The sequence below is a fragment of the Drosophila ananassae genome, chromosome XL, assembly GCF_017639315.1.
Source record: "Drosophila ananassae strain 14024-0371.13 chromosome XL, ASM1763931v2, whole genome shotgun sequence".
In the NCBI taxonomy this organism is placed as follows: domain Eukaryota; kingdom Metazoa; phylum Arthropoda; class Insecta; order Diptera; family Drosophilidae; genus Drosophila; species Drosophila ananassae.
This window is the reverse complement of record NC_057931.1, coordinates 10,186,980-10,200,885: the sequence shown is the minus strand read 5'-3', so window position 1 is coordinate 10,200,885 and position 13,906 is coordinate 10,186,980. Positions and strand designations below refer to the sequence as shown.

Here is a 13,906-nt window from a genome sequence, read left to right as displayed (position 1 = left end):
TCCTTTAAAAAACAGTAGATTAAGACTCTTTTACAGCCTTTATTAAATATGTTTTACAAAAGGAACAATATATATTTCAAATCAGCTTAAATATTTTTGACTTATGGGCAGCACCAAAATGTGGCGCGAAACTCAAATTTTTGTCAGCTTTTCTCTTTCTCCTATAAAAAATTTATAAAACTTCCTTTTTGGGTAACATGTTTCATATTTCTTGTTTGTTTGCCCCTCCATAACTGAAATTGATCAGTCTTCACTTAATAATAATGTCATTTCTGGGTACAAGTTCCTAATGCATTCTTGACATGCAATTTGGTCATAAATAATCAATTGAGCGAAGAATCCCAGGGGGTTGGTGCATTTTTATTAAAAAGAGGACAAAGGGGATGTTCTTTTATAACAGAAACAAGATTAAGTAAAGATTTTATTTATTATTTTGTTTTTTTTAGAAAATTAATATGAAAAGAATCGATTGAGACCTTATAGGTTATGTTTTGGGGCATGTAAGAGCTTTAGAGATATAAGATAAGATGTATTTATCGTATATTCAATATAAGATCGATATAGAAGGAAGAAAGTGTAAAATTTATCTTTAATATCTTAAAACTTTTGGCGGTAATCCGTAAAGCTGTCTATTTTTGCAAATTTTATACTTTTTAGCTTTTTTATTTGATCTGGCAACGCCAACGTGGCGGTAAGAACGGTAAAAGACTTGAAAGTTTAAGTCTCACGTGTAGTTCATTGTTTAATGTGATTTGTTTTATGGTTTTTTGTGAAATGGTGACTCTGAAGCTTCTGCTTTTGGCAGGACTGGTGGTCAGTGGCTTCTCCCAAGGACCTTCCGCCTCCCAGAAGGCGGAGATAGCCAAACTGCGCAGCGAACTCAACAAAGCTCTGGAGGAAAACGATGGAGCACAAGTGGGTATAGCCAGTTTTATACGTTTTCCAGTTAATTTATTATATATTCCTCTTAGGAAGGAGTGGTGGTGGCTCCTGCTTGGACCCAGCACGATGGCGGACCTCCTCTTCCGAAGACATCCCGAGTGGAGGTCAATGATGCCTCCCTGAGAAGTGCTGCTGCCTTGCGCCACGAGATCCAGCAGGCTGTCCAGCACCAGGGACAAACGCAGGAGGTAGTCCAGCTTCAGGCGGAGCTCAAGGACAAAAGCCAGTCCCAGGCTGCAAAGCAGGAGGTACTGGGTGCCGCTGCCAAGGACGAAGATGTCCAACCGAACGTTGTGGAATCCAACTCCCAGTCGGACATTGATCTGGAGCAACTGCAGCGCCTGGAGCTGTCCAAGCGGAGGACAAGGGACATGCTGGTACTCAGCAGGATCGAGGAGTTGTTCAACGTCTCGCTGCCCTCCAATGTGGATCGCTGGCTGACTTTGCAGACGAATGGAAGTGGTTACATCATCGGACAGCAGATAGGAGCAGGTTTCCTGGTCCTCTCCAAGAACTTTGAGCTTCTCCAGAGCTATGTGTTCCCGGGAAACGTTACCTCTCTGCTGGGTCTTGAGCGGTGGAGCCCCAAGAAGCACATCCAGGAGGGAATTTTGGTTATAAGTTCTCAGGATCAACTCTTCTGGCTGCTTCTGGAGCCTGGTAAGGGTCTCATCCCCTTCTGGCAATGGCCTTTGGGAGCAGAGGTCACCAAGATAAGCTCCTTCAACCTGGATGGCAGGGACTACCTGGCCCTGGTGGGCAACCGCATCCTCAGCATCTATGCCTTCGATCTGGAGACGCAGGAGTTCTGGATCGCCCAGCGATTGCAGCTCGCGGATGTTATCTCAGATCTGTCTATCCTGGATGCTGGAAGGGAGCTCCTCCTGGCTGTTGGCCAGACCAATGAGACCCTGATCTATGCCTGGAGAGGATCGGGTGGGGAGCTGCGCCAGCGGGTGGATTCTCCGCAGGTGACTGGCATCACAGCTTTTCAAATGGGCGGTCGAAGTTATTTGGCATTGGGCGGCCAGAAGCCACGTATCCTGGTCTACCTGCAGGGCCAGCTGTTCCCTCGCACCATTCTTGGCCAGAACTTTGGTTTTGTGGAGAAGTTTCTGCCTGTTCCCGTGCGCAGCTATCGCGACGATCTTCTCCTGCTCGTCCAGCATCGAGTTTTCTTCGAGCCACACTCCCTCCTGGTCTTGGAGGTTCTGGTTTGGAATGGCGAGGCCTTCGAGGCCGGTCTTCCGCCGCCATGTGGCGCCACCTATGGGGCCAACTGTCTGCTGGATCAGCTCCAGGACATTGGTGTTCAGGGAGCTGCTCTCCTCCGGCAACTGGACCAGCCGCCCTTGGTGTTGGTGCCCAGAAATCAGGCCCCCTCGAGCCTCTTTCGGCTGGAAACCCAACTGCTGGCCAGGAACTCAGAGACCCAGGACCTCCAGGAGATCCACCAGTATATGCAGGAGTGGGTGGGGGAACAGGACAAGCTGCTCCTCCTGGCCGAGCAGCTGAATGTGGAGGATCAGATGATTTACGACGAAGTTGCCGCAAATCTCGTCGTCAGCGCAGGGGGCTCCATCGAGGAGCTCCTGGTGAACGAGGTGGCCTGGACGGGAGCCGATGCCATGCTGGACATGAACGATCTGCTCCAGCAGATCCGCATACTGGAGGAGGAGTTGACTCCGCTGCGACGGTCCAAGAGGCAGGCGAATCCCTTGTACGATTTTCATTACGAGCACTTGGAAGTGGATGCCATTGAAGCGGAGGACCTTGTGGTGGAGCACCTGAACCACATGCCCATGTTTATACAGAACTCCACTCTGAAGCTACCACCAGAAGGAAGACTGAATGTCCAACGCCTGGAGGTCCTGGAGGCTCCCAGGGAGGAGGAACCTTCTCCGGCCCTTGGCAACGAAACACATGACACTTTGAAGCTCACTGGGGACCTGGAGTTCAGCTCCATCAATGGCCTGGAGTGGAGGCAGCTGCTCCAGGATTTGGTTTGGAGGAATGAGCCTCTAAGCCTCAACCAACTCAGTGTGGAGGGAGTAGGTTTTAAGGATTATATTTAATCTTAAATGTTTTAAAACTGATTTATTTTTTAGCCGGTAATTATCGAGGATACTCTGCAAGTCTCCAAGCTGAACGACTTGAGCTTCCCCGGGGACTACCTGTGGTCTCAGGGGAATGAGACCAGTGTGGTCCAGGCCCCCAAGGAGTTCATCCAAACCTTGTGTATGTTTTCTCTCTACACTCCCCCAATCCTAGCCAGATTCTATCACAAAATTTCATCCCTTTTAGCCGCCAATGTCGTGGATACTTCGGGAAGCATCAATGGCAAGAATCCCTTGGACGCTATTACCCTGAATGATGCCCAGGATTGGTCTGGTTGGGTTACCTTTTCGCACCTGGAAGTGACTGAGCAGTTGGAGGTCAGACCCCAAGAGATACCTATTCCCAGTCCTAAACAACTTTCATCCCACAGCTCAATGGAACCGCCCAGGGTCGCCAGTTTGAGGAGGCTCCTCTGAATCCCACGCTCCTGGAGGCCAATGTCCTCCACGCCGACTGCCACTTTGATCAGCTCCTGGTCGAAGGATCACTGCGTTTGCTGGGCAAACTGGAAAACGATACCTTCGACTCTCTGCTGGGGGATCTTGTCCAGCGTACGTCGGACGCCAACGAAGAAATCCAGGTGGACGGAGCCAAGCGAGTGGATCATCTAGTTCTTCCCGTGGACTCACATGTCCTGGACGGTCGACTCAGTGGCCTGCCTCTGGATCGCTTTGTGACCAAGCACTCTGCCCAGACCTTGCCGAATCTCACCCAGATCTATGGCTATGTCTACTTCCATCAGCTGGAACTGGCCAAGGGTTCTACCTACGATGGAGTGGATCTGGAGAAGCTTTTGGCGGAGAGTATCCGCTTGGATGGTAGTTCTCCACTCTCCAGCAGTCCTCGGACTCGACTTCGCTTCGAATCGCATCCAGAGCTAACTGGGCTTTATGTGAACCACTCCCTGAACCAAATCCCCTTGTCCAGTGGCTATCAGCTGCTCCACGAGTCCCTCCATCTGATGGCGGGAAACTTTACTCACCTGGCGGCGGAGCAGGCTCAGGTCAACAAGGACATCACTGGCCAAGGACTCTTGAATGGCAAAAATCTGGAGAATCTGTTGAAGGAGGAACCGCGCACCTGGTCGGGCGACGTGCATGTCCAGGAACTGTTGCTCCCCCAAGGCGTCCAGGCCAAGGAGCTTCAGGGCATCAAAGCCGATCTCCTGCTGGACTTCCTCCAGCAACTGGACGACTTGCCGCTGCTGATCCTGCAAGGAAAACTCCAAGTGGATCGCATGGCAGTCACCGGAGGATCTGTGATGGTGGAGCAGAGCCTCAATGGCCGGGAGTGGGCGGAGCTGCAGCGCCAGGTGGTGTGGCTGGACAGGCCCAATGAGTTACGCACTCGCTGGACACTCCAGGATGCCCCGGATCTGCAGGGAAATCTGCACATTCTGGGCAGTTTCAATGACCGATTGCTGCCGGAGCTGCTGGATGACATAGTCTTCCGGCCGGAGAACAGCCAGGAGGAAGTCCTCATCGAGGGAACCAAAAGTTTCCGAGCACCGATTCAAGCCGATAGCCTCCAGCTGGCGGCGTTGAATGGCGTTCCTTTCGAGCAGCTGGCCACCAGGGAACAGAAGCCGCTGATCCTCACGGGAAATGTTCAGCTACAGGGACGTCTCTTTGTGGAAGATCTGCGGCTTCAGGGAGATCAAAACGAGTCCTTCCAGGAGTTGGAGACTCTTCTTCGGTGGGATCCCGTCCAGCAGAACTTCATCCAGAGGGGAGTCGTTCAAATACCCGGCAATGTTAGTCTGGATGGGCTCACGGTGATGGGCCACCTGGGCAACCTAAGCCGGGAGCCGCTGGAGGAGCTCTTCGGGCAACTAATCTTCAAGCAGCAGCCCAGGATTCAGCTCCAGGGTCACAAGACCTTTACAGGACGCGTTCGCATCGAGGATGGAGGCTTTGTGGGGAAACTGAATGGCTTGGATGTGGAGCAGTTGCTGTCCCAGCTCATCTTTGTGGATGGGGACAAGGAGGAGGTGACTGTGGAGACGCCCCTGGTATTTGAGGCTCCAGTACAGATGGAATCCCTGACGGCGGAACGTCTAGTGCTCGAAGGCCAGCTCCTGAATGGCTGCAACGTGACCGAGTGGCTGTTGGATACGGTTCGAGTGGATCGAGACTGGCAGGGATCGGGAGGTAGGACCAAGTATCCATCCAATCCAAACCCAAAGCTTAATCCTCTTTCTTCTCTTTTAGTAACCTTCTCTAGAGGATCTCTGGATGGCAATAGCTTGGAAGTGGAGCATCTGAACGACCTCGATCTCTCCCAGGTGGTGACTCTCCACACAGAACAGGAACTCACTGAGCCCCTGAACGCCGATGAGGTTATCCTAAAGGATGGGCATCTGAGTGTCCAGGGTTCTGTCAATGGACGCAATCTCTCCGAGGATTATGAGAATACTTTGATGGTAAGATTAGTCCTTCTGTGACTCCTGCAGGATTTCAATAAAAAACCCTTACTCTCCCCCGACCAGACCAATCCCCTGAAGCCCCAACAAGTGGACACACCACTCTTCCTGTCCGGCATAAATGTGAGCGGATCTCTGGAGACCACAGCTCCCATTAAGGGCATCAACCTGAGCGATGTGGCCACCTTGGACGGCCCAGAACCCCTCCTACTCCAATCACCCCTCTACTTTGCCCAGCTCCATGCCCCTTCCCTGAAGGCAGGGCATCCTTTGAACGGCTTCCAGTTCGGGGACTGGCACCAGAGGAGTCTCTGGGCGAGGGGCAGGGATCAGCAGGAGATCACGGGCAGTTGGAGGGTCAACAAGCTCCGCGTGAAGCAGCCGGAGGTGGACGGGCAGCGACTGCGCCGGCAAACCGTCGAGGAAAGCTATTGGAACCTCTGCCAGCAGCTGGCCAGGATCCTTCAGTTGCCCTACCAAGTCCAAAAGCTACAAACAACCTTCACGCTGAAGCAGCTCCCGGATCAGGAGGCAGTGCGTCGGGTTTTCGCCGTGCCGGCTGATGAAAACACCTTTTATCTTTTGGTGAACGAACTGGGATGCTGGACAAGGATCTATCGATGGAACGGCGGTGGCTTCCAGGCAGCCGGAGCCTTCGAAGGCGGCCCCATCGACGAAGTGGTGGCTCTTCGGGTGGGTAACCAGAGCTCCAGCAAGGAGTTCACTTTCATGACCAGCCACGACATGGCGGAGGACGAGGACGAGGCCAGCTGGAATTGCTCCAATTTCCACTCCACGCTGGTGAGTTGGCGGAGGAGCGAGAGCCAGGACACCACGGAGCAGATGGACATTCCCACGGCCACCCTGAGGAGTCTGAAGGACGAGCAGGAGAAGCTCCGGAAGAGTCCCTCCCTGGGGAATCCCAACTACCAGCAGGCCCTTCGATATCTTCAGCGACCTGTCATTGAATCCCAACTGGGGGAAGAGTGGCAGCTGAGCCGGGAAAAGGATCTGGATCCTGAGGAGGTTCTACGGATAAGGAACCGCCTCCTAGACACCTTGCAACGGCAGCTCCAGACAGAGGTGAACATCATCCAGTTGAGCATTCCGGAGAGCGATCTCTACGACGAGCACCTGATGGAGGACTTCCTGGAGCTGATCCAGCAGCTGGAACACCTCCACATGGACACCCTACCACTGCCGGATACTCCTTCGAAAGTGTTGGCTGCCCGGAGTGCTCAGCTCATCTTCCCGGTGTGCCAGGAGTTCCGGGGCATGGCCCAAAACGGAGCAGCTCTGCAGGAGCACGAGGCAGCAGTCCTGGAGCAGGCTCTGGTGGATGTCCTGACCCTGGCCAATCATAATTGTGGCTCTCCCGAGGACGAGAAACTGCACGCGGTGATTGAGAGACTCAGGAAGTTGCAGGACGATCTCCAGACTGACGTGCCAGATCTGGAGGAGGCCGCCTCGCAGCAGGAGGAGCTCTTCTTGCCCCTCAACTGGAGGCCTGTGCAGACCCTGCGTCTCACCGTCGGTCCCGACTACCGTCCCAAGGTCCTGTACGCCCGGTTGACCCACCTCGCCGACCCGGAAGGGCCTCCGCCCACCACTCCCTCCTCGGCGCCGGCGGCTCACATCCAGATCCACCACGTCAACGGCTCCCTCTTCCAGTCCCTGGCCGGGGAGAGGGGAGCCCGTCACCTGGCCACCTTGCGGGTGCGGGACGAGACGCTGTTGGCCTTTGTCGAGGGCTGCTGCAGGATACGGGTGCTGATCTATCGTGGAGTCCAGGGATTCGTCCCATTTGCAGTGTTTCGTGCTCCCCGGCAGGGTTCTGGCCAGGAGGATGAGGTCCTCCAGCTGCTGACGATGCGATTGCCTCTCAGGAGGGCTCCAGGAGCCATGTACAGCCTGGCAGTGGTCCAGTCGCGAAGGATCACGTTTTACGAACTGGTTGTGGCAGGACTTCTAGAGCCTTGGATCAAGTGTTGAGAGGATTTCTTTCCATTCTTTTTTGTTAATTTTTTGTTAATTATGTATCTCTGTTAATTGTTAATGAATTAATTAATTAATTAATTAGTTAAGTAACTAAATCAAGATATACTTTTATTTCAGAGTTTCTAGTTACACGACCTCGATTCTGGTTGAATGACTCTTACAGCCTAGGCCCGACTTATGACTATTTTTTAGAAATCCCCGGACACGGATCCCGCTCTCTCTCGAAACACTAAGCCCAAAAAAAATATGTTACGGGGATTCGGGGACAGTGACTACAATAAATACACACACACATTACGATACAGGAAGGGACGTGGATACGTGGAGGTGGAAAGGACGGAAGTCTAGATAGAGAACATATGTACAGCTACTGCCCAGTATCTCCGCCTAGGAGGAGGGTATCTTCACGGGCAGGAAGAGACGCGGGTCGCCGATCTTCGGGCTGAGCCGGACCACCACCTGGTCGTCGCCGTCGCCCACCTCCAGGAAGGAGTTCCAATCGGCCAGGAAGTAGAAGCCGTTCTTCTTCTTTGGCGGCGGCGGCTCTTCGCTGACAGGATCCGGTCCGAAGGAGTCGGCCAGGTCGTCGATGGATCCATTGCGTGGCTCCTCAGTGGTGGTAGTGGTGGTGGTCGTGCCACTGGTGCTGCTCTCCGTCTCCTCCGGCGAGGACTTGATGTCGCCATCGTCCAGACCCAGACTCAAGCTGATCTTGGTGGGCGCTTGGGTGGTCTGGACTTCCGTTTCCGTCGGAGTTTCCTTGTCCTTTTCCGCTACTGGTGCCGCCTCCGTCTCCGTTTCATTCTTTTCGCTCTGTCTCCGGGACTTCAGGGTCTCGTCCTGGCCATTTTGCAGGGACTGTAGGTAAGCGGCATCCGGACTGGGCGTGGGAGTGACCACCTTGACCTTGTCCAGGCTCACGTTGAGCTGCTGCAGCTCCTGGAGGTTACTGATCAGACGCTGCAGTTCGCTCAGGTTGCCGCCACTGGCGGGGGAGTTCTCCCGCTTCTCCTTGGGCGTCTCCGGCTTGGCCAGTTGGTAGTTCAGCTCGCTGAACTCCGCCATCAGGTCGCCATCGAGCTCGCCCTCACGGGCCTCGCCTCCCCCCGCCTCCAGGTCGTCCTCGGCCAGGACATCGTCACTGCGCCGCCGGAAACCCACACCCAGGCCCATCGTTATGGGCGCCAGCTCGGTGCTGACTCCGATCCGGTTGGCCGCCCGCTTGATGGCCGCCTCTATGATCTTGGTGGCGCTGAACACCGGCAGCTCCAGGCTGCTCTCCGTGCTGGGCCGGGGCTCCGGAATGGGTCTGATCCTCGGCCGGATGGTGGTCAGCGAGAAGACCGCCGGCGAGGAGGTGTCGTGCGTCGGAGCCGGGGTGGTGCTGGTGGTGGACGAGGACGTGGACGTGGAGGAGGAGGTGGCCTGCAGCTGGCTCTCCAATTGCTGGGAGAGCTCGTGGGGCAGGGCCACGCCCAGCTTCTGCAGCTGCTGGGTGTTGTAGAGCAGCTTCTGAAGCTCCTCCAGATCCGCCTTCCGGGGACCCGAGCTCAGAGGCGTCACCTTCTTGGAGGGCACAAAGCGGGGTGGAGCCGGCGGGGAGGTGCTGGGCACCGTCTTGTAGATGGGCTGCATGTGCTGGTAGCTCTGCCGCTCGCCCACGTCCTCCAGGCCGCTGAAGAACTGCTGCAGCTGGCCAAAGTCTCCAGAGGATTGGCCCTTCTGCTGTGTCGGATGAGCCGGCTGCGACATGGCCAGTTCCCGGAGCTCCTCGCTGGAAGTCTGCGATGCGGAGGGGACAGGCGTGGGGGTCAGAGGCTTCTTGTAGACCGGCAAGTCCAACTTGAGCTCCGGCTCGGGTTCGTGCTCCACCAGATCCTGCTCCTTGGCCGGCTGGGCGTAGACAATGTGTGCTCCCTGGAGGCTCTTCACATCCGGAGTCCGCACGGAAGCCGCTGTGACCAGTTGCTGGTGGGGATCGGCTGTCTTCAGCTGCACCCGCTCCAGTTCCTGCACCTTGCTGAGGAGCTTCTGCAACTGGACGTAGTCCTGGGGATGCACCTCGTCCTGGAGCAACAGGCCGTTGCTCCGCTCGAAGTTGTTCAGAGGACGCTGCCTCTGCTTGGACGTGGAGGCCGCTGTGGAGATCTCCACGCCTCCGGAGCCGCTGGGCAGCGAGGAGGCGGTGGGCGAGATGTCCTGGAGGTGGGCAAAGTCGTTGCTGGGCAGGCTCACTCCCGAGGATGTCCTGGAGCCGGCTATGTTCCTCGTGAGAAAGTTGGGCGGCGTGGTGGGCTGCTGCAGTTGCTCCAGCTGCTGCACCCTGGTGATCAGAGCCTCGAACTGGGCATGATCCACGGAGGCAGTGGGTCGTGGGGTGGTCGTGGTGGTGGTGGTTGTACTGGTAGTGGTGCTGGTGGTGGTGGTCTTGGGCAACTGCTTCTTCTTGGCCCCGTTCCTAGCCTGCTCGTAGAGCTTCTCCAGTTCCCGGTCGTCGCTGAGGAGGCGCTGCAGCTGGAGGAGATCGGCGGCTCCCAGGCCCAGGCCTCCGTTCTTGGCGGGTCTCGACGTGGTGCTGGTGGTGGTGCTAGTGGTGGTAGTCCTCTGCTTCTGTTCCAACTGCTGCAGTTGCTTGAGGATCCTCTGCAGCTCCAGGGCCTCCCTCTGGGCCGGCGAGGGTGTCGTGGTCGTCGTCGTGGAGGAGGTGGTGGTGCTCGTGCTGGTGAACCTGCTGCTCAGGGCCTGTAGTCCTGGACTGGGATTGGCCGCCTTTATGACGTTCTCCGGATTGATCTGCAGCTTCTCCAGCTCCTGGAGATTCTGCAACAGCTTGGACAGCTCGTTCGTGCTGGTGGCCTGCTGGTTCCCTCCATTGGCGAAGTTGAGGTCTATGTTGGGATCGATCCTCCGCCGGGGCTTCTTCGCCTCAATGAGCATGGGCTCCCCGTGGGTTATGAGCTGGACGGGAGCAGGAGTTGTGGTGGTTGTCGTGGTGGTGGTGGTACTAGTGGTGGTGGGGCGAGGAGTGGTAGTGGTGGTAGTCGTACTTGGTGGCTTCCTCTTCGCCTGCTGGGCCTGCAATCGCTCCAGCTCCTGGAGATTCTCCAGAAGCTTGGCCAGCTCCGCATTGCCCTGAAGTGGCAGCTTCGCGGTGGCCGTGGACAGCTCCGTGTGGGCGCCAGTGGGCTCCTCCGTGGGCTTGGCCTCCTTCTTGAGGGCCTTGGGCTTCTTCACGATCCCGAACCGGGTCAGGTAGCCCTCCACCTCCGGCTTAACCCGCAACTCCTCGCCGATGTTCAGGGGCTTGAAGTTGGAGTACGCCTCCGGACGGATGCGGGCTCCCTGGAGACCCCGCAGGTCGGCCACTGCCACCACCGAGGGCTGCGGAGCACTCTCCGCCGGATAGTAGTCGTCCAGGGCGTACCTCTTGTGGGCCCCCTCCGATCCTCCCGAGACTATGCCCAGACTCTCCAGGATATCCGCCACAGGCTTCACCGTACTGGAGGCAGGGGCTTGGACCGGCTTGGGCTTCCTCAGGAACTGGGCGTTCTTGGCACTGTAGTGGGAGCTGAATCTCCCGCCCCCACCCGCCGAAGGAGCCAGATTGGGAGCCGGCGAGGAGGAAGACGGCGACTTGGCAGTCAGTGGCTTGAAATCCTGATACACCACCGGAGGCGGGGCAGGCGGGTGATAGGTGGTGGCCGCTGGCATGGGCCTGAACTGCTGCTGTTGCTGGAGAAGATTTCCCTGGCCATAGGGCAGTCCATAGGGTGGCTTGTAAGTGGTGGCTGCCACGGCGGGATTACCCCCGGGAACCGTGCTCCTCGGCAGAGCACTGGGATCGGGGGTTAGAAACTTGACGGGATCGGGCGGGGTATAGGCATCGATCACCCGGGTAACCGGGGGACGTGTGTACAGCTCCTGGAGGTTCTCCTCCGTGTTGTTGTCCGTGTTGAAGGGAAGCACCAGCATCAGGGCCCTCATGCTGTCCGCCCGGCTCATGTCTCCGGCTTCCAGACTCTTCTCGTACTCCTCGCGGGTCACCTTCTCATACAGCTCCTCGATCTCGCCCCTGGAAAGGATGTTTCTTGAGTAAAGGACATCGAAAGGATCTCCTACATACTCACCGCGTTAGTCTGGGCAGGGCAGGATCGTTGGCCAGTATCTTTTGGACTTCGTCGATGGTCTGCTCGATCTCCGGGGGCTGGAAGAAGCTCTTGTCCAGCTGCTGCCTGGCATTCCCGCCCTGGATGGTGGGCAGTGCCCGCGCCACGCCCCCCGCCAGCTGGAGGAGGGCGATCAGCGCCAGGCACTCACGGAGCATCCTGCTCGTCCAGGTGCTAAGAAAGGGAAAGTCAAAAAAATAGTTTCTTACTAAATTGTTTCGTTTTTATCTTAGGAGGTTAAAAAATCAATAATTCTTACTTTTGTTTGTAGTTTTTTAATTAATATTTAATATAATATTTAAGATATCCTTTCAAGTTGTTTATTTAATTAATTTTAAAGCTTAAAGTAAATAGTTTCGAAATTTATTTCCAAACAGAAAAAAAGTAAACTTTGTTAAGACATTTTTAAGATTCCCCTCAAGAAACCCCCCAATAAGTGGGAAACCTATCACTTATACTTTTTAAACCACCACTCACTTTTAATTTAAAATATTTTTTAGTAATAGTAATTATCATTTACATTTTTTTTAACTTACTAACTAAATGACACACCGACCCAATCGAAAACCCGAAAACCACTTCCACTTCGGTAGCCTCATCAACGTCCATCAACTTGTTTAATAATCGGGTGACTTTATAGGTGATTTTTAACTATTTTTTTTTTTACTCTTAGCTTAAGTTTTTTTCCCCTATTTTTTAGCCATTTTTTACACAATTACAGATGGCGAGTTAGCGGAGTGAGAGACAAACAAAAAAATTTCCGCCCAGGAAAAGGCGAACCAGCCGACTGAGAAAGAAATCAAATGAAATGCATGACAAATTTTTGACAGACAGCGACAAATATGTGTGACAAGTGCTAAAAAAATATATAAAAAATATTACATATATATTCATGAAATAGAAAAAATTATGAAATAGAAAATAAATCTTAGAGATATGATGCAAGAGCCATCCTAGCAGGAGTCTGAGTCTCAGGATGATGATGCAACTGGTTTGGAAAATGGGAAAATTTTGAATTTTTTGTAGCCTGCGGCGGAGATCTCGTACAATTTATCACAGAGTCGAGTATAAAGTGAAGTGGCGGACCTATCGAAGCATTTAATTTTCACTTAATTGCCGTAGTTAAATCATAAATTTAATGAGTGGCGTAGAAAGCGATGACGCTCTGATGCCAAAATGCTCTGATGCCCAAGTCGATGACGGCGATGATGACGATGTTGCCGGCCATCCACTGGCGAAGCCGTTAGCGAAAATGAACTGTTAGATAATCTGGTCAAAAGACAACAACATCAAGCGTTTGAACCACTTATGGCCAAAGCTATTCATTCCACTTTAGCCAAAGTAAACTGTACTGAATGTGAACCAAGTCTACGTGACAGGCATTCTAACAACAAACTGCAGTCTATGCCGATGGAGACTTCAGGGAATCTTGTATCTTGTATCTCAAAGTACCACTGGAATGCTGTCGGTTGAGATATCTCTCTGGTTCAGGCCTCTTGCCACTCTGCCGGCCAACATTAATAGTGCCAAATGGCACTCGCAGATGGCTTGACATTAATTTCTAGTGTGCGATCATTAACAAGTCTCACGAAGTCTCACTTATAGTAGTTCAGATTTTTTTATTTAACACATTTCTGCCATTCACTCGGCTGGATTAAGTGAGTTTTTCGGTCCAAATTAATTGTATTTATTAAACTACAGGTAGTTTTCCGTAAGAGGGTTTTATTTTTGTAGTTTAATCTTTAAAGAATTGGAATTTTTAGTATTGTACTTAGAAATAGACTTAAATATAGAAACTTATATTTAAATTCTATTTTGGTTAAAAAGAATATTCTAAAAATATTCAAACCTTAAAGAAATATCTAAAAAATGTTTAAGGGAGATGTTTAATTTTTTTTAAAGAAGCTTAAAACATTTTTAAATGATTTTTAAGTAAAAAGAAAAGAAAGAAAGCACTCTCCACAAAAATATTTCCAAACCCTTGCCATTTATAAACTCTTATCTAATAAATATGTTTTAAATCTCAATTAAGTCTCCCCCCTTGGCAAACCCTTAACCCAATATTAATTGAGTTGCTCTTCCTTAAAAAAAACATATTATCATACGCAATTTTATATTTTTGCATACCACACACCAAAAATGGTTTGGAAAATGCATTTAAATTTTATAATAGACTTTGGCTTTGTGTGCGTGACTCCTTGTTTAACTCTTTTATTATAACTTTTTTTTTTATTATTATGCATATAAGTATGTAAGTGTG

General features: G+C 52.7%; 2 protein-coding genes across 3 annotated transcripts in view; one reads left to right on the top strand and one right to left on the bottom strand.

Annotated features, from left to right (window-relative positions):
• The first annotated feature begins 717 nt into the window (after positions 1-717).
• On the top strand, positions 718-7,572 carry LOC6504671. Its single transcript, XM_001966396.4, has 7 exons — positions 718-915; positions 972-2,993; positions 3,051-3,180; positions 3,247-3,377; positions 3,431-5,210; positions 5,271-5,482; positions 5,549-7,572. The coding sequence occupies exons 1-7, from the start codon at positions 760-762 to the stop codon at positions 7,472-7,474; spliced, it is 6,357 nt and encodes a 2,118-aa protein (XP_001966432.2). The 5' UTR covers positions 718-759; the 3' UTR covers positions 7,475-7,572.
• The window catches only part of LOC6504840 (flocculation protein FLO11), a 16,602-nt gene continuing 10,263 nt past the window's right edge, over positions 7,568-13,906 (bottom strand). For both annotated transcript variants that reach the window (XM_014904341.3, XM_001966395.4), the window contains exons 2-3: positions 11,608-11,820; positions 7,568-11,552 (exon numbers count right to left, since the gene is read on the bottom strand). In XM_014904341.3, coding sequence (XP_014759827.1) covers positions 7,868-11,552; positions 11,608-11,804 — 3,882 coding nt within the window. In that variant the 5' untranslated portion in view covers positions 11,805-11,820 and the 3' untranslated portion in view covers positions 7,568-7,867. The remainder of the gene's footprint in view (positions 11,553-11,607; positions 11,821-13,906) is intronic.

Bases quoted from the DNA above. Each gene is read 5' to 3' on its own strand.
- LOC6504671 (XM_001966396.4), top strand. From the start codon at position 760: ATGGTTTTTTGTGAAATGGTGACTCTGAAGCTTCTGCTTTTGGCAGGA. The intron at 2,994-3,050 runs GTAGGTTTTAAG...TTTATTTTTTAG, and splicing joins ACCAACTCAGTGTGGAGGGA to CCGGTAATTATCGAGGATAC. The intron at 5,211-5,270 runs GTAGGACCAAGT...CTTCTCTTTTAG, and splicing joins AGACTGGCAGGGATCGGGAG to TAACCTTCTCTAGAGGATCT.